The sequence below is a fragment of the Hippopotamus amphibius genome, chromosome 7 (genome assembly GCF_030028045.1).
Source record: "Hippopotamus amphibius kiboko isolate mHipAmp2 chromosome 7, mHipAmp2.hap2, whole genome shotgun sequence".
NCBI classification, from domain to species: domain Eukaryota; kingdom Metazoa; phylum Chordata; class Mammalia; order Artiodactyla; family Hippopotamidae; genus Hippopotamus; species Hippopotamus amphibius.
The window spans coordinates 16207487-16231811 of record NC_080192.1 but is presented as its reverse complement, the minus strand read 5'-3'; the positions used below and the strand labels follow the sequence as shown (position 1 = coordinate 16231811).

The 24325-nt window shown below is 43.8% G+C and overlaps 1 protein-coding gene across 4 annotated transcripts in view; it reads left to right on the top strand.

The window, feature by feature from the left end:
• The first annotated feature begins 1484 nt into the window (after window positions 1-1484).
• The window catches only part of TCP11L2 (t-complex 11 like 2), a 38766-nt gene continuing 15925 nt past the window's right edge, over window positions 1485-24325 (top strand). The window contains exons 1-8 of one of the 4 annotated variants that reach the window (XM_057741699.1): window positions 1485-1623; window positions 2785-2920; window positions 5289-5534; window positions 10092-10283; window positions 12396-12531; window positions 16310-16430; window positions 17450-17670; window positions 19900-20036. In XM_057741699.1, the coding sequence (XP_057597682.1) occupies window positions 10127-10283; window positions 12396-12531; window positions 16310-16430; window positions 17450-17670; window positions 19900-20036 (772 nt within the window). In that variant the 5' untranslated portion in view covers window positions 1485-1623; window positions 2785-2920; window positions 5289-5534; window positions 10092-10126. The remainder of the gene's footprint in view (window positions 1624-2784; window positions 2921-5288; window positions 5535-10091; window positions 10284-12395; window positions 12532-16309; window positions 16431-17449; window positions 17671-19899; window positions 20037-24325) is intronic. The other 3 variants (XM_057741700.1, XM_057741697.1, XM_057741701.1) reach the window with 3 other exon arrangements.

The window sequence follows — 24325 nt, the reverse complement described above, 5'->3', positions numbered from 1 at the left end:
CTGTGTATTTTAGGAGAAGGGAGGAGAGAGTGGCATAAGAAGGCACAAATGCTACAAATTTATACAGATCACCAGTTAAGGTTGTTCAGAGTGGTTTGCTAAATACTTTCAACGACTAACACGGATTGAGTGCTTACTGTGTACAGTTCTAAGCACTTCACACGCTTTATCTCATTTCTTCCTCACAATAACCCAACCAGGCAGTTATCATGTTTCCCCATTGACCAAGATCGCATAGTAGTAAATGTCAGAGCCAGGGTTTGAACCCAAGATGAGCCCATGTTGTAACACTGAATGATTCCATCTAGGTTAACTGGCTTTCTGCCCTCCTTTAAAATGTTGCCTGTCCGGTTTTTTTCTAGAACCAATTTTGCCTCCACAAGCCAGACACGATCTCAGCACTAAATGGAAGTACTTGAGCCTATACAGAATCACTTGTCGTCTTACATGAAACTCTCTCTCAAATAACACCAGTTTACACCTGGCAATTTACACCTGGCAGAAGATACAGTAGTTTTCACGTGTGCCGTTGGGAAAAGGGCACACGTGAAAACCACTCCGAACACAGAGCTGAATAGTAGGCCTGACTACCCCAAGCTCTCCGGGACTGCTTATTTACATTAACCACTGTCGAAACTTCTCCCGGAGATAGGTGCTGAAGAACCCTAGGGGAAGTAAGATGCTTTATCTTAAGCGTGCACACGAAGTTTACGTCTTCAGAGAGTCTGGGTGGGTGTGACTTCCAGGAACTAATCGTCCTGTCCAGCCATATGCAAATCTGGACTCCTGTTTCTGTGGAGGTGCAGACACAAACATAGGTGACAAGTCGGTCGCTGACGTGCGTGGGAATGCACTTGCCGAGCTGTGGGTTGGGTTGTCTCTGTGTAGACGGTGTGATAGTAGGCACTTAATTTGGGTCGCCCTGTCTAGATGAGCGGTGTTCGGGCCGTAAAAGTTCCACCCGTCACGGTGGTGCGCCCCGGGAGCACGCGGCTGGGGGGGTCAATCCAGCGCTCCCCAAGCGGATCCACCTGCGGCTCCGTCCCGCCCCCAGAATCCCTGCACACGCTGGGTCCCAAGCGCCCCGGCTGGCCCCGCCCCCATCGCCCCGATGGGCCCCGCCTCCAACCTCTCGCGCTTGGGAAGGCACCACTGCCCCAGTTCCGTAAACACTTCTCTCCCCGCCCCTAGCAGTGCCCGGACCGCACCACTCTCAGCCCACGGAGGGGGAAACCGTTCCCTCTCGCTTCCAAAACACACCCAATCCAAGCTCTCCTCAGCCTCTTACACCCGAAGCTGAGGAAAATGTTCTGCATTAGGTCAGATCTGTCAGACCGCTGACACAGAACCTGAAACGCCTTAGATTTCCCCGTCTCCCCGATGCCGTCTTCCCCCCGGCCTCCGGTTACGTGGTGGCCACACCGTGGCTGCCTCTCTAGAGTCCCTCCCGGCCCTTTAAATACCGCGTGGGGGGGGGGGGGGGAGGGACCTGGGAGGCTGAGGGTTGTTGGAGTCGTGGGTTTCAGCGGTGTTTGTGCCTGCTGGGCGAGCGGACACCCAGAGAGCCCTGACGCGGGCTCACGCAGTCCTTTTTCTCCTCCGCAGGTCTCCGCGCAGGATCCGGTGCGTACCACACCGGGGGAGGGGGTCGCGCGCTCTGAGGCGAGGGTCCCGGGCCGGCGGAGAGGGACACCGCGCCGCAGGGCGGTCCGAGGGCCTCCCCAGCCCGCCTCGGAGCGCCTTCCTGGGACCCGCGGCCAGGGGCGGTGAAGTCCCGCTCCTTGCTCCTCCAGACCTCCCCCCACCGCATCCCCTTGTTTGACCTCGAACCGCCGTCCCGCGTGGCCACGGCGGGTGTTGGGGCGGCCGCGGACTTCGGGCCCTGGAGACGCCAGGGTCGGGGCCGCTTGGCCTCTGTTTACGTCCCGCTGGGCCCGTGCCAGCGACCGCGCCGCGAGTGGCTTCCCGCCACCCGGGCTCCGGGAGGGGGCACCCTGTCGGCTGCGACCCCTGGCCCGGCTGCGGTGGGCGAATCGAGCCGCTGTCGGGGCCGGGTGGGGCCCCGAGCGTGTGTTTGGGGTTTGTTGTCAGGGTTTCCTCGGCGCTCGGTTTGGCCGCCGCCGTCCCCTCCCCCAGGGTTTGTTTTGACAGGAAACGTGCTGCTGGAGGGGAGGGGCGCCCTGAGGATGTGGGCGCGGGGGGTGCAGATGCGCCCCTACGACGGTACCCTCAGTTACGGGGAAGAGACGGGACATGCCCGTCAGGCCCGGGCTTGAACCCCTGGGGCTGTCGGGGATGGCTTGTGCTTCCCAAGGCTGCTACTCTGGGTGGCGCCGCTCCAGGTCACAGCGATGATTTGAGGTGGCACGTGGACGAACATGGTTAAGTGTTTTCGTTAGTATTAAGAAAAATTGTTCCCTTAAACCTAGCGATTTCACAATGATATAAAGTTTCCTTTCAAAATAAGTGTATTTAAATGCAAAAATCTGTTTGATAGAACACAGGTGAGGATGGAGATGTGGAACCAGGAGTGAAGAGTGGTCCTCAAGTGACTAAAATTTGGGAAATATTATCTTCGATGGTTATCCTGTTACTTTCACCTTGAAGAAACTAGACAAGCTGTCCTTGTCCCCATGGGTCCCTCGGCCCCCAAGATCCCCTTGGTCCCATGGTCCACAGCGCAGTCAGAGACCTTGCTCTGTCCCACCTGCTGAACTTAATAAGGTTACGGCAGTGGTTTCCGCTTTAGGAGGCGCCCTGCCTGCCTTTTCCTCTTGCCTCCAGGGATTTCATCCATCACCCTGACAGCCGGTGGAGGTTGCCTGACTTGAAGTGGCCCAGGGCTGAAGATACGCAGTCGTGTGTGGAAACAGCTTCAGTGCCACTTTGTGGAGGGTTGAGGGCCCAGAGTGGGGAACAGGTACTAAAACAGGCCAGCCAGGGTTGGGAGAAGTGTTTTCAAGTGTGAAAAGTGCCTAGAAATCCTTCTCCCTGATGCTGTAATGTTATGTGTGGTGTGAACATCTGCTTTTTTAGACAATGACTGGCTTTGTTGGCTTTTATCTAGCTCTTTGTTGGCTCAAATTTGATGAAGACCAGTATTCTCTAGCTGAATGGAGCAGGCACCTACTTCTCTGTTCTGTGGTTTTTGCTTTGCTGCGTGTGAATAACTTTTTAAGCACTGCTACTGTTTAGGACTGGTTCTAAAACAGTACTTTGCAGAAGATGAAGCTTTTTCCATGTCATCTGCATTGTTTTCTTCAGAGCCCAGTCCTACTCCTCTGACTCCCTGCCCTTTACTACAAATAAATGAAGGCTTGTCCTTGCACCTGACCTTGATCTAGTCTTAGGGCTGATACCCACTAGATGTTTCTTGAAATTTTCTCTTTCTTGACTTAACCTTAATTGGATGGGTTCCATTTCTCAGGGCCCTGCTGGATAATCTGAACAGTTCACTCCAAAATGCTTTTGACTCATGCTAGCTGTAAGCAATTAACCCTTTTGATAATATTTGGGTTTTAAGGAGGGATTTTTACAGTGCGTAAAGAATGGCTCCCTGATAGAGGATTTTCAGTTACTCTAGTGGGATGATTGAGGATGATTTTGGTCAATGGACTCTTTCAGTGATGTCCTTCATGGTACAGCACTTAAGCAGACACCCCGGGGGTAAGGTCAGCTTGCTACCACATGCTCGTGTCCACGTGGTGGTGGGTGGATCGATTTGGCAGAGTAGGCGAGGAAAGAATGAGCAGTACACCACATTTTCTCCAGCCGCCCTAGAGTGGTAAAGAGCTCAGGCTTTAGGAATCCACTGCCTGGATTAGAGTTGTGCCTCTGCTGCTGCTGTGAACCCTCGAGCAAATAATTTAACCTCTCTGAGCCTCAGGTTCTTATCTGTAAAATGGGAATAGTGATGACACCTTAGGTAACAAGGTTACAGTGAAGATTCAAGAAGATAGAAAGTTTTAAGCACTTACCATGGGGGCGGAGTCATAGTATGTACTCAATAACTGTTAGCTCCAGTTGTTATTATTTGCTATCAGTTAGCATTAGGAGGGTGGAAAGTTACAGTGTAACAGTTTATTTAAGCTCTGGGACTGTGAGTCTTTGCTAATTTGAATTATTGGTGCCTTAGAAATGTGTTGAGATAGGTACTGGGAATTGGAGAAGGAAGACATAGCTTCTTCCCCACAGCGAGCTTAAAATTTAGTGGGGAGGCAGATTTACAGACAACAACTATTGTACTCTAAATGACTGCGTAATGGGAATATGAGCAGTGGAGTGAGGCAGAAGAGAAAGCCGGCCCAAGTTGTCTTGTGAATAGAACGTGGCTTAATTTATTCATCAGTGATGCTCACCGAGCTCCTGCTCTGTCCCAGGCAGTGTTCTAAGCTCTAAGATGACAAATTTAAATGGAACGAGTGGGGATGTCAAGGAAGGTCACTTTGAAGTTGTAGCATTTGCTTTCAAATCTGAATGACAGCAAGGCTTCAACCACACAGAGATCAGGGAGAAGAACATCCCACTGGGAGAGAATAGCAGGTGCAAGTGCTCCAAAGGAGGAAGTTTGGCATGTCTGAGGAGCCCAAAGAAGGCCATTGTGTCCAGAGCATGAAGGATTAGGGAGAGAATGGTACAGGATGAAGTGGGCAAAGGCCAGATCACAGAAGGGTTATAAACCACTGCCAAGAGACTTCTTAAGGGAAGGGAACCCACTTAGAGCAGAACTCTTAAAAGGGATGATTTCTTTTGCCTTTTCTGAAGGGCTCTGGACGATTTCCTGTTTTATTCACTAGGCACTGTTTAAGAAGGACATTGGGACGAGTTTGTCTAGAAGAGCTTCTGTAGTAGAGTGGTAACTAAGCTATCGTAGTGGGAACAATAGGATCTGAAAACTACAGGAGGCTGGGCTGTTCTGAATTAGACTTGAACTTTTGGTTCAGTGCTTCTTCTTCTCTTGTAACCTTTTGCTTGGAAATAATTTCAAACTTACAGAAAAATTTGCACAAACAGTACAGAGAACTCTCTATTGTCCACCTTTTACTCATATTCACCTATTAACATTTTGGTCCATAGGCTTTATTGTTTTCTCTTTTTCTCTCTTGTTGGAATAATTGGAGAGAAAGTTGCATATATCATGGGACTTTATTCCTAAATGCATAATCACAGCACATTTATCAACTTCAGTAAATTTGACATTGTAAAAACGGACAGTAGATTCAGGTATCGTAACCATGTTGTCAGTTGATGCAATAATGTTCATTATAGCATTTTCTTCTTTGGTACAGGATGCAATCTAGGATCATCTATTGCACTCAGCTGTCAAGTCCCCTTTCATCTGGAACATATCCTCAGCCTTTGTTTTTTATGACATTGACATTTTTAAAAATTCATAACTTCTAATAAGAATAAAATAATAATTGATATCCATCAAGCGCTTAGTAGGAGTTTAAGTATTTGACATAGACTATTTCAATTAATCTTCACAACAATTCTACAAGGTAGATGATGCTACTGTCCCCAATTCATAAATGGTAAGTTCCCTGACTCCAGTCAGTAAATATCATGAGTCAAGATCAAGAATCTGGTCCACCTGGCTCCAGAGCCAGTGTTCTTATTGCTTCGATGACATGTGTATTGTCAGTGGTGGATCTTTGCAATCTTGAACTAGTGCAGGATCATTTGCAGACAGAGTTTGTTGCAGAAAGGAAATAAGGAAGTAAAGTCGGTAATCTGGACAGCAGCCTGAGGATCACTGGCAAATTAAAAACTGATCTCTGCTCCATATGTGGTGGAACACAGGACTAGCCCCTTCAGGTCTCTTTACCTGTTCCCTCCTTTCTAAAATGTCAGTGGTCATACTTCCATTCATTCAACAATAAGTATTCAAGTGCCTGCTGCCTCTCAGTCATTGACCTTGGAAGGAATGACATAATATTGCCTTTATTATTACAAAATGCGGAACAGTACAATGAAACATGTGATTATTCTCTTTGAATAGTGATACACTGTAGTGTTGGAGGCTTTGTTTTGGCGTTATCTTCTCTCTTCACATTGACTTTACCTTTGGCCAGTGAGTAAATCCTCCCAGGTAGGATGAGATGTGGTGTTCCTGGAAAGTTGTTTGGTTTATTTGTGAGTTGCAGTGGTGAAGGTTAAGTGGATCTAGGTTTGTCAGTGTGAGGAGTGTTACCTTTCTTAAAGAAACAACCTGTTTTCATTATCACTATTCTAATAGAGAATCCAAAATATCTTTAAAAGCAGTCTAATTACCCTCAGTGCCTTTGAGTCAAGTAGTGGCTTTGTCCCCAGATGACCTATATGGAAACCCAAGACCAAGAAAGGTAAGAGCAAGTGTGATGGAACTTGCAGAAGACTGTTTACGCCATGATGGGCCATTTGTTTTTGGTTTTTGTATTTCAAACAAATGCAAGAGTTCTGTCCTAGGATAACTACCAGCCTTTGTCATCTGTAGGGGAACATGCCTGTATCATCACGGAATAAAACTGTTCTTCCCTCTAGAGTTTTTAATGATTAAAATGATTGATAACAACTGCAAGATCAAGTAATACTAACAATAGCAAACATCTGCATCTTGTTTACTCTGTGTCAGACACTGTCCCAAGCACTCTACATATATTGACTGAATGAAATCTCACACCAGCCCTATGAGTTAGGTATTATTAATATGAGGACGCAGGCAATTTCTTGATAGAGTAATAGTGGGCATTTTGGCCTCAGAGAAGTTCCTGCTTGGATCCACTAAAACCCAGTTGTAATGTGGAGGCTTCTACCACCTAAATGAGAGTTTCTAAACATTTTGAAGCTTTTTCATTTTCTGTTATCATCCCCTATGCCAGAAACTCTACTTCCAGTGAATAGTTGAAAGAAAGCATAGTTGCATGTTATTAAGTATGTCTGCCGTGAGCATATTTAATTTCTCAGAGCTTCTAGTGATGCCTCATGGAACTCTGGGTTTATTGCATTTTAGCAATTCTTCACTGAAAGACACCTGGTAGCTGGTGCAAAAATGAGATGAAGAGAGCAGATGCGACGTGGATACAGTCATGCAACAAATTGACAGACCTGGGCCTCACACCCAGGACTTCTGCCTCCTAACCTAGAGCTTTTCTTTTTTTTAAGTCTTTGTACTTAGCTGCCTTGTTAAACACAATTAAGAAACCTATGAAGTGTGCTGTTCAGCTGAAGTAGAAAAATGAAATGGATAGTTACAGCTATTAACCTAGTTCATAAATCCCAATGGATGAAAGCTTTTATTCACTTTTACTTGGAAAAGTAGCCAAAGTGAAGAGAAATTGAGGGCAGAGCATCATAGCACAGTTGTTACAGTTGAATGAAGGAAAGAAATAACAAAGTAGAAACAGAGTTTAAGGTATTCTAGTAAGAGTGTGACAGGACCAGGGAATATTGAGTCTTAAGCCTAATAAGGCAGGTAGAGGTGGTAGGTTCTCGGCTCCAGGCCTTGAACTTTGACAGCAACAGGCCTGTAAATGTGCAGTGATATCAGTTTGCAGATGTTCTGGTTGCAGCTGTACCAGATGGGAGTCAGTGATTCCGATTCAGCTGACACCGAATGAATACTTGTCACATACTTGACACTGATGGTGGACGAGACACAGTTCCTGCCTTATTAAGGAAAGTCGGAAGTAGCCAGGGGAGGAAAATAGCTACTAAGGTCTAAGTGCTGTTGTGCAGATACAGGCGATGTGCTGCAGGTGTTCAAAGAAGAGTGCCCTTAGCTCTGGCCACAGTGTAGAGGGAAGGCTTCCTGAAGAAGCTAGCATTTTCGAGAAATGCCATCAATGAGAAGTAAAATGTTGGCGAAGAGAGAAAGCTAGAGGGAAGGGCAAGTGCTCCATTTGGGATTTGGGGTTTGGTGGAATTGCAAGGGTTAGAGCAGACCCTTTTCTTGTCCTCTAGCCCCCCACACCCCCTTCTAGAAGGTGGAAATTAAAGCTCAAGGAGAATCTAGTTTACCTGGGGTAAAGGAGGTAAGTTCACCACTGAGGATGCCAGGGGTTGGGCCCTTAACCTGTGTCCAAGGTGGTTGGCTTCCGGACTTTAGGAGAAGGCGAGTGTCTCTACAGGGGAGCTTCCTGGCAGCTTGCCCCACTCCCTGCCTTTCGGTCTGCGGAGGCAGCCTCCGAGTTGGTGGTTTTCTGTTTACAAAAGTGGTGGGCTGAGCAAGTGTGCATTTCTACAAGTGGCAGGACTGGAGAGGTTGTTTAGGTGAGGCCAGGGGCAAGTGCCCTTGGTTTTTGACCTTTAATAATTCCCTCTCAGGCCCATTCATTTCTCTGTCATCACCCAAAGGATAAAAAATAGCACTGTTTCTCTCAGCAAAGGCTCAATTCCCACCTTTGTCTAGACCCTGCTTCTCCTTTCTCATGCTTCCTCAGCAATGCCTGGGTTTCCCTTTCCTTGTCCTCCAGCATCTGGCACACACAGTTTTTAGGTAACGACGTGACAGCCATGAGAGGATGGCCTTGTGTATTTTGTTCACTGTGTCTTTTCCCGGTGCTTGGTGCGTAGTATGCACTTGATATATATGAAAGGAATCATTAGGACTTCCCTGGTGGTGCAGTGGTTAAGAATCCGCCTGCCAGTGCAGGGGACACGGGTTCAAACTCTGGTCCTGGAAGATCCCACATGCCATGGAACAGCTGAGCCCGTGAGCCACAACTATTGGGCCCATGCGCCTAGAGCCTGTGCTCTGCAACAAGAGACGCCACCTCAATGAGAAGGCTGCACACCACAACGAAGAGTAGCCCCTGCTCACCTGCCACAACTGTAGAAAGCCCACTGGAGCAACGAAGACCCAACACAGCCAATAAATAAATTTATTTATTTATTAAAAAAAAAAAAGAGGAATCACTGAAGAAACTGCAGGCATTTCCAGGCATTCTGTGGGTAGTTGTGGTTTCACATTCTGACAGCTTTAAAAGCTCTGAGTACCTCATTGCTTGTTCAGGTTTAAAGAGACTCAGTGAAACCTTGCTATCATTACCATCTGTTCAGGATTTAAGGTACCTTTCTCCTCGGGCCTGGGTTTCCCCTCAGTGTCAGCTAACATTGCACTCCTATCAGGACCAGCTCCCTCACAGGCCTCGCTGAGGATCCTGGGCTCAGGCCTGAACATCCTGTGTACCCAGAATCTCCTGTCCAAGGGGTGATGGTGCCCAACTGCCCTGCCCTGCCCTGGGAAGCAACCTGATGTCCCAGAAACAGCCCTGGATGTAGAGTCCAGGGGCTGGCTTTATGGCACAGTAAGTCTCCCAGACTCTGTTCTCCCCCAGCCTGTGAATCAAGGTCTTTCGTGCTTGTTTGTTCATTGGGTGGCAGTGGGTACTTTGTAAATTGTCAAGTACAAACCTAATAGCGGGCCTTACTCTTCATAGTGTGGCCGTTCATGGAGGAGATGGACAAGAAAAACCTATAGACTTGCCAGCCAGAGATTTTAATTAGTCTTGCTTTTTTCCCAGGGAGGCTCACAGACAACTAAAGAGGCTGATTTCAAAAATATTTTATTAAAACAGGAACAATAATAATAGCTAACATTTGAATGCTATGCTAAGCACTTTAATAAGATTAATCCTATTTTATCTTCAAGCAACCCTATGAGGTTAGTGTTTCAGCCCAGCTTTACTCATAAGGTAGGGAGTTAAGTGACATCTCCAAGGTCACGTGGCAAAAGACAGAACAAGCTTCTAACCCAGAGCCCCACACTCCCACTCTTACCCTCCCACACTTCAGCAACTCCAGGAGGAGAGAGTGTGTGCTCTGCACATTGTTTTTGGAGGAACCATTATTGCTGAGAGCTGCTCCACGTTCACACTATGTCCTGTGTTAGCTCACACCTATGGCTGTGAAATCCCTTTCTGGAAGGCAGTCTTGCAGGCTTAGTGATTGCCTCGCCCAGGTGCCATGGGAGGAATGAGGTCATCTTCTGAGGGGGGGGGGTCTTTCCAGTGCTGTGACACATTTGACATGGCCATCTACACTGGAAGAAGCTCGGGCACACGGGGGGAAGTACAGCAGAACGTTGACGCAGGGTCTGTTTGTTTGTGCAGGTGCTGTTTCTTTACCCACACTCCAGTGACACAAAATGCCCTTCAATGGAGAGAAGCAATGTGTGGGTGAGGACCAGCCAAGCGATTCAGACTCTTCCCGGTTCTCTGAAAGCATGGCTTCGCTCAGTGACTATGAGTGCTCCAGGCAGAGCTTTACAAGTGACTCTTCTAGCAAATCCAGCTCTCCTGCTTGTAAGCCAACAGGGAGTGGAGGTGGTTCTAGACACGCATGTTAGATTTTAAAACTTGGAAATGAGAGCAAAGTACCATCTTTTCCCTTCTAGATGTACTGGAATGGCACTGTTGGAGCCCTGCAGCTGTCTTATACACGCTCTCAGCAATAAATTGCCACTGAAGTTTACGGTCTGCCCACTTTTATTTTCATCGCTGTCTCTGATCTGCTTTGGTTTGGCTATAAATCAGGTCTCCCAACGCAGCCTGTCTTCTCTCTCAATGAGTGGGAAGCTACTCCTTCTTGAGATCATTTTTTGAGTCACATTCAAGGATAAATTCAAATCGGTCCTTTCTGATTTATGTGGAATGAAACTTGCCCCAACTCAAGGGTCAGGCAGGAAGTGCAATAATCTAAAGGGTTTCCTGCTGATTTCAAAAGCTGTTGTGCAAATCACCCAGAATAGTGTCCATGAGGAGAATTACTACACTAGGAGTGTGAGAAGGCATTAAAAGAGTTGCCATAGTAAAGGGAGATGTCTTTTTAGTTTCTTGTGTGTGGAAGCTGGGGAAATATGTGAAGCAGTGTGTTTGTCCTTTTTTCTTTTTTTTTTTTTTTGAGCTTTTTAATAGACATTTTGTATAGGAAATATAACCCCTTAAGCTGCCAAAGCAAATGTAGAGAAGCAACCAACATTTAATATGATCAAATGCCCACTTCAGAAGAGTTTGTTCATTTGTACTTATTTTAAATCAGTACATTCTCATTTTTTAAAAATGGAAAGTAGATAAGTAGAGAGAAAAAATATTGCCTGTAAGGTCACCCAAAGATGACAGCTGACAGTGCTTTGTCGTATCTTCATACTTTACATAGACATATGTCTGTATATGTTTGTGGACTCTTCGCTTACTATTATAACTAAAATATTTACTCAGTGATAATTTTTCTTAAAGTGTTTTTGTCATTGGGCATTTAGTTCATTTCCTTTTTTTTTTTTTTTTTTTTTTTTGCTGTTATAAATAGTGCTTTATGAACATCATGGTGCATAAAGCCTTTCCAGGAATTCATTTGGATGTAATTAGATTGCTGGACCAAATGATTCAGACATTTTTAAGGAGAATCTTAATAGAACTGGCAAAAGAATTTATTAGCAGCCACCCAGCTTTCAGTGGTTTTTTTCTCACTCTTTATACTATATATGAAGTTGATGTCTCTAGCAGGGGACCTAGGCGTCCTGAAGAAGGGTTTTATGAATTGTGTACCACCATTCCTTCCTCCTCTTCTTCCTCTTTCATCTCCATCTTCTCCACCTCTTCCTCCTCCTCTTCTTATTTCTAAATTATTTTAGGTAGCAAAGTATTGCCAGTGAGGATTGTTGTTTGAGGTAATGATTTTTAATTAACAGAAGCTGAGAGTTCCAACAATGATTTCAAAAAGACAAGACGTATTAGAATAATTTTTTGCATGATCTTTACAAATAACAGAAATAATTCTTTACCCGCTATTTCCTACTGAGAAGTAGATTATCAGCTTATCAGATATATTTTAATTATCTACATTTATTGAGTTCTTAGCATGTTCTTTACTTAAATTATCTTATCGCCTCAGGACAGTCCTACAAGGCAGTCAGTTATGCTTCAGTGAAGTCAAATGTTAACTACCAAGTAGCAAAGCTTAGAATGGTGCTGTGCTGTGTACACTTTTAGAGATTATAGTTTTAAAAAATCAGTTCATATTGTTTACTTATGTTAATGAGAGTTATGAATTACAGAATAAAAAGTAGTCATCAGTTTCCTATAGAGTACATGTGGTAAATGCAGATATGAATATTCACTAAAAATGAGTTGATTTAATTTTTGAAAATAACTTATCATAGCCTATATTTATAAAACTTTCTCAGAAACATTTGACAATTTATTTTCAATACAGTAACTGAAGCTATCAAAGGAGTTCTTAAATTTTTGAAGTCTTAAGTGTTAAGCAGGGGAATCGATCTATTTTAATATATATTCTTACTTGTAAAACCCTAAAAAATATATACTGGAGGAACTTACACCCCGTGTGCATCAGGAGGCTTCATTGGATGACAGCTCCCCTTCCAGGGCACTAACTGGTTTTTGTTTTCCTTCCAGCAACAAGCCCTCCCAGGGTTGTAACGTTTGACGAAGTGATGGCTGCAGCAAGGAACTTATCAGACATGACTCTTGCTCACGAGATTGCTGTAAATGAGAACTTTCAGTTGAAACAAGATGCCCTCCCTGAGAACAGGTAACCTGGAGGCATCTGTTGGCACAGTGCTGCAGACTGTGTGTGTGTTTGTGTGTGTGTACCGCGAACACAAACATTCACACTGATTCCTGGACAGTCTCGTGTAATATCCGCTGGGAGTTAACACTGTTTGGTTCTCTAACAAGGTTTTATACTTGTTTTTAAAACCATTCCTCTAGGATATATATTACTCATAATCTTTAGAATTCAGCTTATATGTCTCTTCCTGTGGGAAGCTTTTCCTGACATCCCTGAGTCCACTCGACTACATTAAATCCCCTTCTAAAGATTCCCGTAGCCCCCCTCCCTCCCCCTTGTTAAGCTGTTTTATAATTTTAGATTCAATGTCTGTCTTTCCCACTGGACCAAAAGCCCCGTTAATGGAGAAATTATGTCTATATTGTTTGCTCTGTCCTTATTGCCTAGCAGAGTGCCTGACATGTAGTACCTGCTTAAGAAATATTTGCAGCCTGTCTTATTAAAAACTGATATTCAGGTTGTGAAAGATAAATAAATGAAGCTGAGCTGCCAAAGTGCCAAGAGGCGATCCAGAAGCCTCTGGAGGTAGGAATCACAGCTGCATAGGCACCCCTGGTTAACCTCATGCCCAAGGGCTCTCTAGTTAGAGCCATGCTCTTATATCCTACCTCAGTCTTTCTGGTTTCAGGGGCTCACAGGTCCCCTGGAACAAAAAGGAGAAAAGACTTGGAGCCATGACTGCAGGTAAATCATCTCTAGAGGCAAAACTGGCTCATGGATAATGGCACTGAATCTTCACAGTGCCATTTATAAATCAGGAGGCATTCTCTCTATCAGTTAAGACAACATATAATATTTGATTCCATTCAGAACTTTTTTGTTTTAAAGCAGGAAAATAGTAAACATAATAATTCTCCTTCTTTAAAACATGGGTCATAGTCCTCCTCCTGGGGATGTTGCTCATAAAAATCATTAATACTTTTTAAGATTACTGGCCAAAGTCGGTGTATCTGTTTGGTTTTCTGTGGTGACTGCATTTCACCACAATCCTTTATACCAGCTCTGCTGCTACACCCCCAGCCCAAGCCACCATCATCTCTGACCTGGACTCTTTCCATCCTAACTAGTTGCCCAGTCTCCATCCTTAGCTCCTCACAGTCCATCCTCTACATCCACAGATAGCCACAGTGGTCTTTCTTTTCTTTCTTTTTCTTTTTTAAGAACTTTTATTGAGATATAATTGACATACAATAAACTACATGTATTTAAAGTGGACAATGTGATTTTTTTTCTTGTTAGTAATGTGTGTATGGCAATCCCAATCTCCCAATTCATCCTACCCCAACATAGTGATCTTTCTAAAGAGTAATCAGATTAGATCATGTCTTTGCTTAAAGCCCTTCAATGGTTCTATTACACTTAGGATAAAAATTCAAACTCTTTAGTATGACCAGCAAGGCCATCCTTTACAGACCTCCTTTCCCTCCTGCTTGCTGTGCTTCAGCCAAGCTGGCTTCCTTGCCGATCCCGGCATACACCAGCTTGATCCTGTCCCAGGGACCTGGTCCTTCTTCCTTCTTTTTTAATGTTCTTCCCATAGATCTTCACCAACTGCTTTTCCCCATTCGAGTCTCAGCTCTAAGGTCACTTACTGTCTTAGAGAAGCTTTCTTCAACCACCCTGCCACATTGGCACCCTGTTCATCACTGTGGACCACATTGTCTTCCTCTGCCTTCCTCATGGCTCTGAAATTGTCTTACTTCCAGTATGTTTTTTGTCTTTCTGTCTCTGCTAACATGTAAGCTTTTTGAGAGCAGATTTTCTTTTTACTACACCCCAATGCCTGAAACAGGGCCTACCACATCAAATTTTGAATAAACATTTGTTAACTAATAAAAGTGAATTTTTGAAGTTAAAATAAGTATGTTTTATAAACTACAGAAAAGACAAATTGGGAGTATTTGTGCTTTAAATTCAAAAGTTGCAAATACAGGCTGAATGAAGGCCCCTTAGGATTAGACAGACCCCAGGGTTTGAATCCTAGCTCTGCTGAGACCGTATCTGAGCCTTGGCTTCTCCACAATACTCACTCTAAATGCATGCTCTTGGGCATGTGAGTGCCTTGCGTGTAAGCACTTTGATACTGTGGAGAGTATGAATTCCCCTTCTGTTCATTTTCTGCCACGGCTAGAAAATGTGAGCAAGCGAAACAACACATAGAGTTGGGACACATTATCTTTGTTTAAAAGTGCGCATCATTAGCCGTTGATTTTTCAGATGACTCTCCCAATGCCCAAATTGTTACTTTTTTTTTTTTTTTTGATCAAAGCATAAGTGTTTATTACTTGTGACAAATAAAGAGACAGGGTGATAGCTCTCAAAGCACCATCTCCTATTACTCTTTAAAATATGGCTGACTCTCATAATTTTACCAAGTATGGTTCTTGGGGGAAACCCTTGGTAAAATCAGATTTCCGACACCGGATAGGAATGCTTGTAAATGATTTGATTGCTCTCATCTCCACCCCTTTTTCCCCACCTCTTCCACCCCCCAAAATTAAAAAGCTGAAAGTTTTCCCAAGGCTACACCTGTAGTCTTGGGAAAAATTTAAACTCCAACATCCCTCAAGGAACTTTAAAGTTGTTTTAGCTCATTCCTGGTTGGTCTATTCAAGCCAAGTACATGAGGCTTATAAAGTCCAGAGCAAAAGTCCATTCCAGCAATGTTTGCCTTTCTAATTGTTTTGTAATTGCTTGAGAGAGTCTCAAATATTGGAAATGGCATTTATGTTGATAAATCTATTCAGGCAACTAGAATAAGTTTTAACAAAGTGGCTGAGTAGAATATCATATTTGCAGTTACAGAAACAGTTTTAACTCACACTCCTCTGAAAGCTAATTTTCACTTTTCATAGCATTATTGTATATTTAGCTATTTGTACTTTAAAAAGAAAAATTAGGAGATATGCTTAACTATCAAATTAGTAATTCATTCACCATGCATTCAGTGAACCCTCAGTAAATGACAAGTGCTATGCTAGGTACAGTGGCAGGTACCTAGAAGAAGTGGCCTCTGCCTAAGAGAGGTGTATAGCCCTGTGTGGGATAGAGACTTGTAAGTAATTACAGTTCAGGGAAATGCGTGCTTTTCTAAAAGCTGTTGCAAAATGGTGTAGGAGTTCCTAGGGATGTATGTTTTAACATGTACCTATTTTAGGGCATTGACATACAGGGTAAACGAAGGTGGCCACCTATTCTATTGTGAGCCTTTCCTAGGAAGGTTCCTATTTCAGCAATTTTGTTCTGGCCAACTTTAAATGGGACATCTAAGCTGAAGCTGGCAGGCAATCAAATGCATGTCTCCTCGGGCCAATCTGTTCTATTCCATGCCAGGAAACTTCAGCTGTTAAGGAAGGAGCAACTTTGCCATCTCATCCCCAAAATCTAGACCAAGTCTAGAAGAGTAGCTAGGTAAATTATGGTATCTCCTTAGGACAAAATTTTATGAACTTATCAAAAGCTATAGGAAGGAAGAATTTTAAAAATCTGGGGGAGACACTTAAGACAGAATATTAAATGAGTATATGATATTATACAGACCCAGTATTAAAACAATTATATTAAAACAAGGCATTCATTGAACATATGTCAAATATGTCAAAAGATTAGTAATAAGATCATTAACAATTTTTATTCTCTGTTTTTCTGTGTTTTCTAAGATTTCTACAATGAGCATATTTCTTTTATAACCAGGAAAAATAGTGCTTATTTTAAAAAACGATTCATCTCATTCCTACAGCTTGGCTGGTCGAGTGAGGCACATTGTCCACCAAGCCTTCTGGGATGTCTTGGAATCAGAACTGAACGCTGAGCCTCCCGAGTATGAGCACGCCATCAAACTGTTTGAAGAAATCAGGGAGGCAAGTTGATATTGTTTGCATTAATTAGTAATTTCCCTCTGCAAAGGCTGCTTTCACGTCCTGCAGAGAGTATTGGAGACACTTTTTGAAACATTGAGCCAGTTCAATCACTGGAAGGGTTTTTTCCTGCACCTCCTGGAGTGGGGTGGAGGCTGGGAAAATAGGGCAGCAGCAGGAATGCAAGCCAGTGCTTAGCATGTAGGGCAGTGGCTGTGATGCTTCAGAGCACAGAGCCTGAGTTAGATAGACCTGCTTTAGTGACAGGCTTTCTCTCCTTAAGTCTCAGTCTCCTCAGTAGTTGTAAGAATTAAATTGGATGACAGAGCTAATTTTTACAAGACACTTGCTCTAGGCCGATCACTAGATTATTCATTTATCCTTACCATAATCCTGTGAGGTACTTATGCCTGTTATTATTTTATGTAAAGAAACCAAGTTCTCTGACTCAAGGTCACACAGCTTTGAAGGGTGGAAGGGATTTGAACTGAGGCACTGTGATTCAGAGCCTGTGCTCCTAACCATGTGCTGTGTGTCTAAGTACAGTGTCTGCTGTGTAATGAATGGTTAATATGGGTTGCTTATATAATATATAATATTTCACACGAAAATATAATATATTTTAGTATTGGAGCCCATGGGGATGTTTCTCTTTGCCCTTCTTTAAAGGGTTCTTTTGGAGCCATGATCTGCAATTTGTTCTTTCTTTCATGGTTTATCTGTAAACTTTTTGAAGTTCTTTCAGTAGCACTGCTAACTTGCCAGTTGTTTTCATTCTAATAGAGTTAGTAACTTCTTATGAGAGGGGGTGGGAAGGCTCTATCAGAAGATAGAGCTTTCTTTTTAGAGTCAGGACACTGGAGCGCTCCTCTGATCCACCACCCCCGTCAGTGCAAACTTCTGTGGCATCCAGGGCATTAAAATAGGGACAGGGAGCTTGGTCATCTAGACACTGAAATAAGAAATGACAACCTTTACTCACGTAATGAAGCTATTAATTTTTCTTTCCTTCCCCTGTGTAGATTCTCCTTTCTTTTTTGACTCCTGGTGGCAACCGGCTTCGCAACCAGATCTGTGAAGTTTTGGACACAGACCTCATTAGGCAGCAGGCTGAGCACAGTGCTGTTGACATCCAAGGCCTGGCCAACTACGTCATCAGCACGATGGGAAAGCTGTGCGCCCCCGTGCGAGATGATGATATCAGAGAGTTAAAAGTTACCGACAACATTGTGGAGGTGCTGAGGTTAGTGCTTCTGCTGCTTTCATTTTCTTAGAGTACCTTTGAGTTAATTCGGAAGGGAAATGTGGGAATTGAGGATCACAGAGTAATAACCGGTCTCCCAAAGGAACCCTTGATCCTAGGAAAAAAACCACCTAAGCAAGGGGCAAGTCAGTCATTTATTGTGTGCATGGAATTTTCACATAGAACCTAACAAGGTTGTTAGTGGCAGTGCTGGGCCCTAGGGAAGCAGTGATGAAAAAGGCAGGTACAGTCTCTGATCCCAGGCAGTTTACAGTCTAATAGGGAGACAGCTCTTTTTCTTTTTTTTAATTTTATTTGTTTTTGGCTGTGTTGGCTCTTTGTTGCTGCACACGGGCTTTCTCTACAGTTGCATTGAGCGGGGGCTACTCTTCTTTGTGGTGCTTGGGCTTCTCATTGCAGTAGCTTCTCTTGTTGCAGAGCATGGGCTCTAAGTGCGTGGGCTTCAGTAGTTGTGGCACACGGGCTCAGTAGTTGTGGCACATGGGCTTAGTTGCTCCAAGGCATGTGGGATCTTCCCAGACCAGGGATCGAACCCCTGTGCCCTGCATTGGCAGGCAGATTCTTAACCACTGCACCACAAGGAAGTCCGGGGCAGACAGCTCTTGAACAGGGAATTACAGTTGTGATAAGTGCTGTGGAAGAGGGAGTAGAGGGGATTAGTAGAGCCTTCAGCAGGGGGACCTAATCTAGTCAAGGATCCAGGAAGTCTTCTTCATTAGTTAGGGTAATGCTAGCTGCTGTGACACGTAAACCCTGAATTCTCAATGATTTAACCAATAAAAGTTTGTTTCTCACTCTTTTCACAGTCTGAGTCAGGGATCTTAGTCAGGCAGCCTTCCATGTGTCGTTCAGGTATCCAGGCTCCTTCTCTCCTTGGCTCCACCCTCACCCCTTGGAGTCCTTTATATTCAGCTGGTGAATGGGAAAGAGATCACAAGGAAGGCATATCCAATGTTTAACCATGAAGGCCCAGAGGCAATGCATTACATTGACTATACCTAGTCCCATGGTACCACCTACATTGAAGAGGCCTTGGGAAATGTGGCTGCTGTCTGGAGACACACATCCCATCCACAAATCCATACCGCAGGAAAGGAACATAGACCTTTGGTGGTCGGCTAGCTATCTCTGCCACAGCTTCCCTCAGGAAGTGATGTGTACACTAAGGTTGTGACACTCTAATCTGGCTGTGTAGATAGTAATTTCTTTGTGATCCCAGAGAAAAGAGAAGTCTGCAATATGGTTTGCCATTGAGGGGAACTCTTCTCCTTTTCTGTGTGTGAACACAGACACGTTGAGAATTAAGTTTCATGTAATAGTATAGGAAGGAAAGGAAAGGAAACTTGTTTGTAAGTAGTGGGTTACTTATTTTATGACTGTTGACAAACTCTCAAAGTTACACTTTCCCCATCTGTAAAATGGCCTCTAAGTATCCTTAGAGTTGTGCTCAGCTCTGGCAGACTGCGATTCTCCAGTTGCAGAATCTTTGCTTTGAATTATTACCCATGTGTGATAACCAAATCTGTGTTGTTCATCCTGGTCATGTGTTGAGCACCTGCTGGTTGCCACTGTCCCTGCATTTTACATTCATTATCTCACTCTTCACAGCATCCCTCCAAGGTTGATCTTGTCCCTTTCTGTCACAGATGAGGACACTAAAGCTCAGAGAAACTGAGTAACTTGTTCCTGGCCACAGAGCTGGTCAGTTGTAAAGCTGCAATTGAATACAGGGCTGCCCAACTCTAAAATGCAGTGTTTTTCTCCTGTGCTTCACTGCCCTGTCCTTTTCTTTTCGTTTCTTCTCTTCTCGTTTTCTTCTTTCCTTAGGAATAGAAACAACGTACACTATGTTCAGACTCCTTAAAATTTAAGGGACTTTCAAATGAAAACTCCTTCTTGAATCTTTTTTGTCTTATTGTTAAGACTCATTGTTTATGCTTCTTAGTGTCTATCAGTTTATGGCTGAATGTAATGGATCATCTGGAATTATATTTGCTAAAGCAAATACTCTTTAAGATCTCTGGAAGAATACATTTGGAATGCATGTGTAATGCCTTTTGTGAAAAGTGACCTTGTCAAAGATATTGGAATTTCAAAACCATTTGGGAGATGTTTATCTTTTCCAACCTGTAAAATAAATAATAGTTAATGAATTTCAGATTAATTTCTTAATCACCTGTCTAACTATTTTAACTCTAAAAATTTTAGACAAATATTTCATGTCCTGGACCTCATGAAAATGGACATGGTCAATTTTACAATTAGGAGTCTGAGACCACATCTTCAGCGCCAGTTGGTAGATTATGAAAGAACCAAGTTCCAAGAAATTTTAGAAGAAACTCCGAGTAAGTATGATATAAGTATGTATATATATTGAAATTGGATGAAAATGTGATATTTTTATTTTTAACAGCTTAAATAGTATCACAAAGACTTTTGGCATTTCTGTTCAACATTTTTTTAACTTCTAAAATTGACATCACAAACTTATAGCTGTTGACTCTGACCCAGGAATTGTGCTAAGCGCTATTCTTCATGAATTAAAAAAAAAAATTTTATTAAGCACCTCCTGTGTCCCAGACACATCTTGGGTGCTGTGGATATTACAGTGAGCGAAACAGAATAAAGTTGCTGCTCTCAAGGAGATGACCTAGTAGGCATGACAGACAAACAAGCATATATTGTCAGATGTGTTATTATGTGCTATGAAGAAAAATAGGATACAGAGATACAGAGACAGACAGCAACAGGGCAGGAGTGAGGGTATGGGGTGTTTTTTTTAATGTGGTGGACTGAGGAGGCTTAAGAAGCAACATTTGAGCAGCGTTTCCAAAGGAATGAGGAAGGGCCATGTGAAGATGGAAGAACATTCCAGCCAGAGGGATTTGCAGGTACAGAGGCCCTGCAGCAGAAACTTGCTTGTGAAGTTGGACACAGGGCAGACAGTTTGGCTGGAGTAGAGTGTGCAGGAGAGAGTGGTAGCAGATGAGGCCGAAGGGTAGACAAAGGCAGGTCGTATAGAGCCTTGTTAGGAAATGAGAGTAATTTAGATTTCATTCCAAATGTGATGGGGCGTCATTGGAGAGTTTGAACAGGGGAGCAACATCTGCTTTTCATTTTTAAAGTATGCTCTTGTTCCTGGGTAGAGAATAGTTTGTACAGGAGCAAGCAGGGAAACAAAGGTACTAATTAGGTGGTATCGCAGATGGTGGACTGGTCCAGGTGGCAGTGGTGGAAATAGTGAGAAGAGGGCAAGTTCTGCTTGTATTTTGAAAATGGAGTAACAAGATTTGCTGAAAGTTGGATGAGAGAAAAAAGAGAGTTGAGGGTGACTCTAAGCAACTAGGTGAAGAGTGGTGCCTGTTAATGAGATGGGAGAGACCAGGGAAAGAAGGGTGTGAGATGGTATGGAGTCAGCATTCAGTTTTAGACATGTGAACTTTGACATCTTATTTGACATCAACATGAAGATGCCAGGTAGGCATTTAGATGTAAGAGACCAGAGTTCAGGGAAGTGGTGGGCACTGGGGATGTACATCTGGGATCAGCAGCATGCTTATGGTGGATAAAGCCACGGAACTGGAGAGTAGCTAACATGTACAGAACGCTTACCACATTCTAAATACTTTACCTGTTTTCACTGATTTAATCTTTACAAAAACTTTGGGAAATTACTTCCCATTTTATGGATGAGGAAACTGAGGCATAGAGAGGTTAAATCACTCGCCTCTGCAACACAACTTGTGAGTTATAGATCTGGGACTCACCCTAGCAGTCTGGCTCCACGGTCCATGCTCTTATTCACAGTGTTAAACTGGATGAGATTACCTAGAGAGTGAGTGTAAAAACTTAATGGGGCTGACATGGGACTCTAGAGCATCTAGAGCTTGAAAAGAGGAAAAGTCCAGCAACAGAGACTGTGAGAGGGTAGCCAGAGAGGTGAAGACATCCAGGAGAGGGTGGTGTCCTGTAAGACAAGTGTAGAAAGTGTTTGGAGAAGGAAGGCATGATCAGCTGTGACAAGTGCTGCTAAGTGTCAAGAAAAATGAAGGCCAAGGCTTGACCATTGGATATGACCGTGTGAGGACCCTTGGCAACCATGATGGGAGCAGTTTCAGTAGACTAGTGGGCATTAAAACCAGACTGGAAGAAATATCAAGAAAATGGGAGTAAAGGAAGTATTACCTCATCGAACCCTCACAGTTACTCAGTGAGGGAGGTAGTGTTATTCCCTTCATTTCACAGGTGAAGAAACTGAGATGCCAGATGTTGGACAGCTGGCAAGAGGCTGGCTAACTGGTTCCCTCACTGGCAAACCCTTGACAGCAGCCTCCGGGCTTCAGTTAACCACAGTCTAAGGCTGGGTTAAGTGATCCATCCACCCCACCGTACCCCTCATGGACTGAGCTTTTCTGTCGAGATAGTCAATCTGAGAGCCTTACGTCAGCAAAGCCAAACAGATGCCACGTTTAAAGGGGCTCCGGCAGGCTGGAGCCTGTCCAGGGAAGAGGGCATGGGCCATGGAGGGTGACGTGAGGAATGGTCAGTGAAGCTGGGCCCGTTCTACTTGGTAACAGGGAGACTCAGCTGGGCCATGAGCACTGCCTTCCCTGTTGGTAGTGATTCAGGGCTTTAGTTAAGCTCTGTAGGGCAGACTACATCCCATGGGAGACAGCCGATTTTTGACCTTCCTAGCAGCTGGAGCTGCTGTTGTAACTCTGTAGCGGGCCTCTCTATTACCAATAGTAGCCCATGCTAGCTAACATTTTTTTTTGAGCACTTACTTTGTGCCAAGTCCGTCCTATGTACCAAACACCTTACATTTATTAGCTCATTCAGGCTTCACAAGTCACCCTGTGAGGCTGGTACTGTTATCACCCACTGTTTATAAAAGAAGCAACTGAGGTTAAGGTACTTACCCTAGGTGACTGCTAATAGTAGTAATGCCTGGATGACCCAGATATGTCTCTGCCCCAAAGCGTGTGCATTCAACCACTATGCAAAACTGACTCTCTCCAAACAATATATTGACTCTCTTGGGGGGATTTGCAGAGGGAGCTCTAGCATCGGATGGCAGATATGACTAGATGACTTCTAAGGATCCTTCTGCAACTAAAATTCTGTGACTTCAGGGCTATATTGTTTTGGCTTCAAAGGCAGAGAGGGATTATGGGAGCTAGAACCCTACATAGGACCTGGATCTGAAACCTGAGGTATGGTAACCATGCTGTTAGCAGCATTCTCCTGAGACTCATTGGTTGGTTTTACTCGTGTCCCCTAATGTATGTGTATACATGTGTGCAAATGTCTCCATGTCTTGAGTCAAGGTAGTCTGTAATCTTGAACAAATTCCTTAATGTAGTGTTGCATTAAAGTTTTGTTCATCTCAAAGGTTTTGTTTCTCTCCTTAAAACCCAGGCTTAGTGACTTATATTTCATTTGCATCTTTCACATTGACTCGGATATTTCTAGAGATTTAAGAATAGAATAAATCCAGCTGTGCAAATAGGTCATTATTGCCTCGCTCTAAATATGTTCCCAGAGAAATCAAGAGTCCAGGAAGCAGAGGGTATGTCAGCTGTTAATTATATCTTCAAGTCACGCTGCCAAAAGTCGGCCACTGTGCCCTAGTATCAAAATAAGAGTCTTACAGTATTGGACAGAGGGACAAAAGTGTTGGATTTTTGTATGTACGTGATTTTTATAAAAAAAAATTAATACAGAGAAGTACTCTGGGTTTCTTAATTGACACCCCAAAAGATTGTATTCTGCCAACAGATTTTATATAATTGCCCTGTTTAAAATACACCCAAGAAAGCCTTAGGCAGGGATTGGGTACGTGTATTAAATGTCAACAAAGTAACCACATTAGATCCAACAACTAAATTATCTGTGGAAAGAATGGCACATTAGCCCTGGGGGCCAGGCCACACGTAATCTTCCAGATACTCAGAAAGAAAAGGCTTTATTTATTTCGATAATCTCGTATATCTGATAAAATGTTCTCTGGAAACTTCATTTCATGTGACTCAGAAATCCTATGGGACATAAATATTTTTCAGAAATATATGAAACTGCATTATGATTGTCTTTGCCTGGCACCCAAGGCATTCAGAAAATATTTACAGAACAGTTTAGAGATGAGCAAACGGATGTTCAGCAACCACCAACCCAAAGACAGAGCCGCACAGCTGAGGAGTAGTGGAGCTGGGACGGGAAGCCAGGTCTCCCACGGCCAAGCTGGGAGTAAACCAAGCTGCTGCTTTGGCTCCTTTCTTTGGGTTTTTCAATTTGGTATTATATCAGCTGGGGTATATCGCAGGCAATAGAAACTAACCGGCTGATCTAGCAGAAAAGGAAGTGAATGGAAGGAGGGGGCAGTTCACAGAAAAGCTAAAATACCTGAGTGTGCGCAAGGCCAGAAACCAGGAAGGCATCCGGAATCTGGGGAGGAACATACAAGGGAAAGTTCCTAGCTCCATCCTCAGATGGTTAATGTGCACTTCAACCTGGGCCATCCTTGAACACTGTGGGCATATTCAGAGTCCCAGCAAAGAGTCTGATGGGCTATGACTCAGTGAGGCCAGCCCCTGGTCCGGGAGCTTGCCTTGTCACGGGACCTCTAATTGATGTT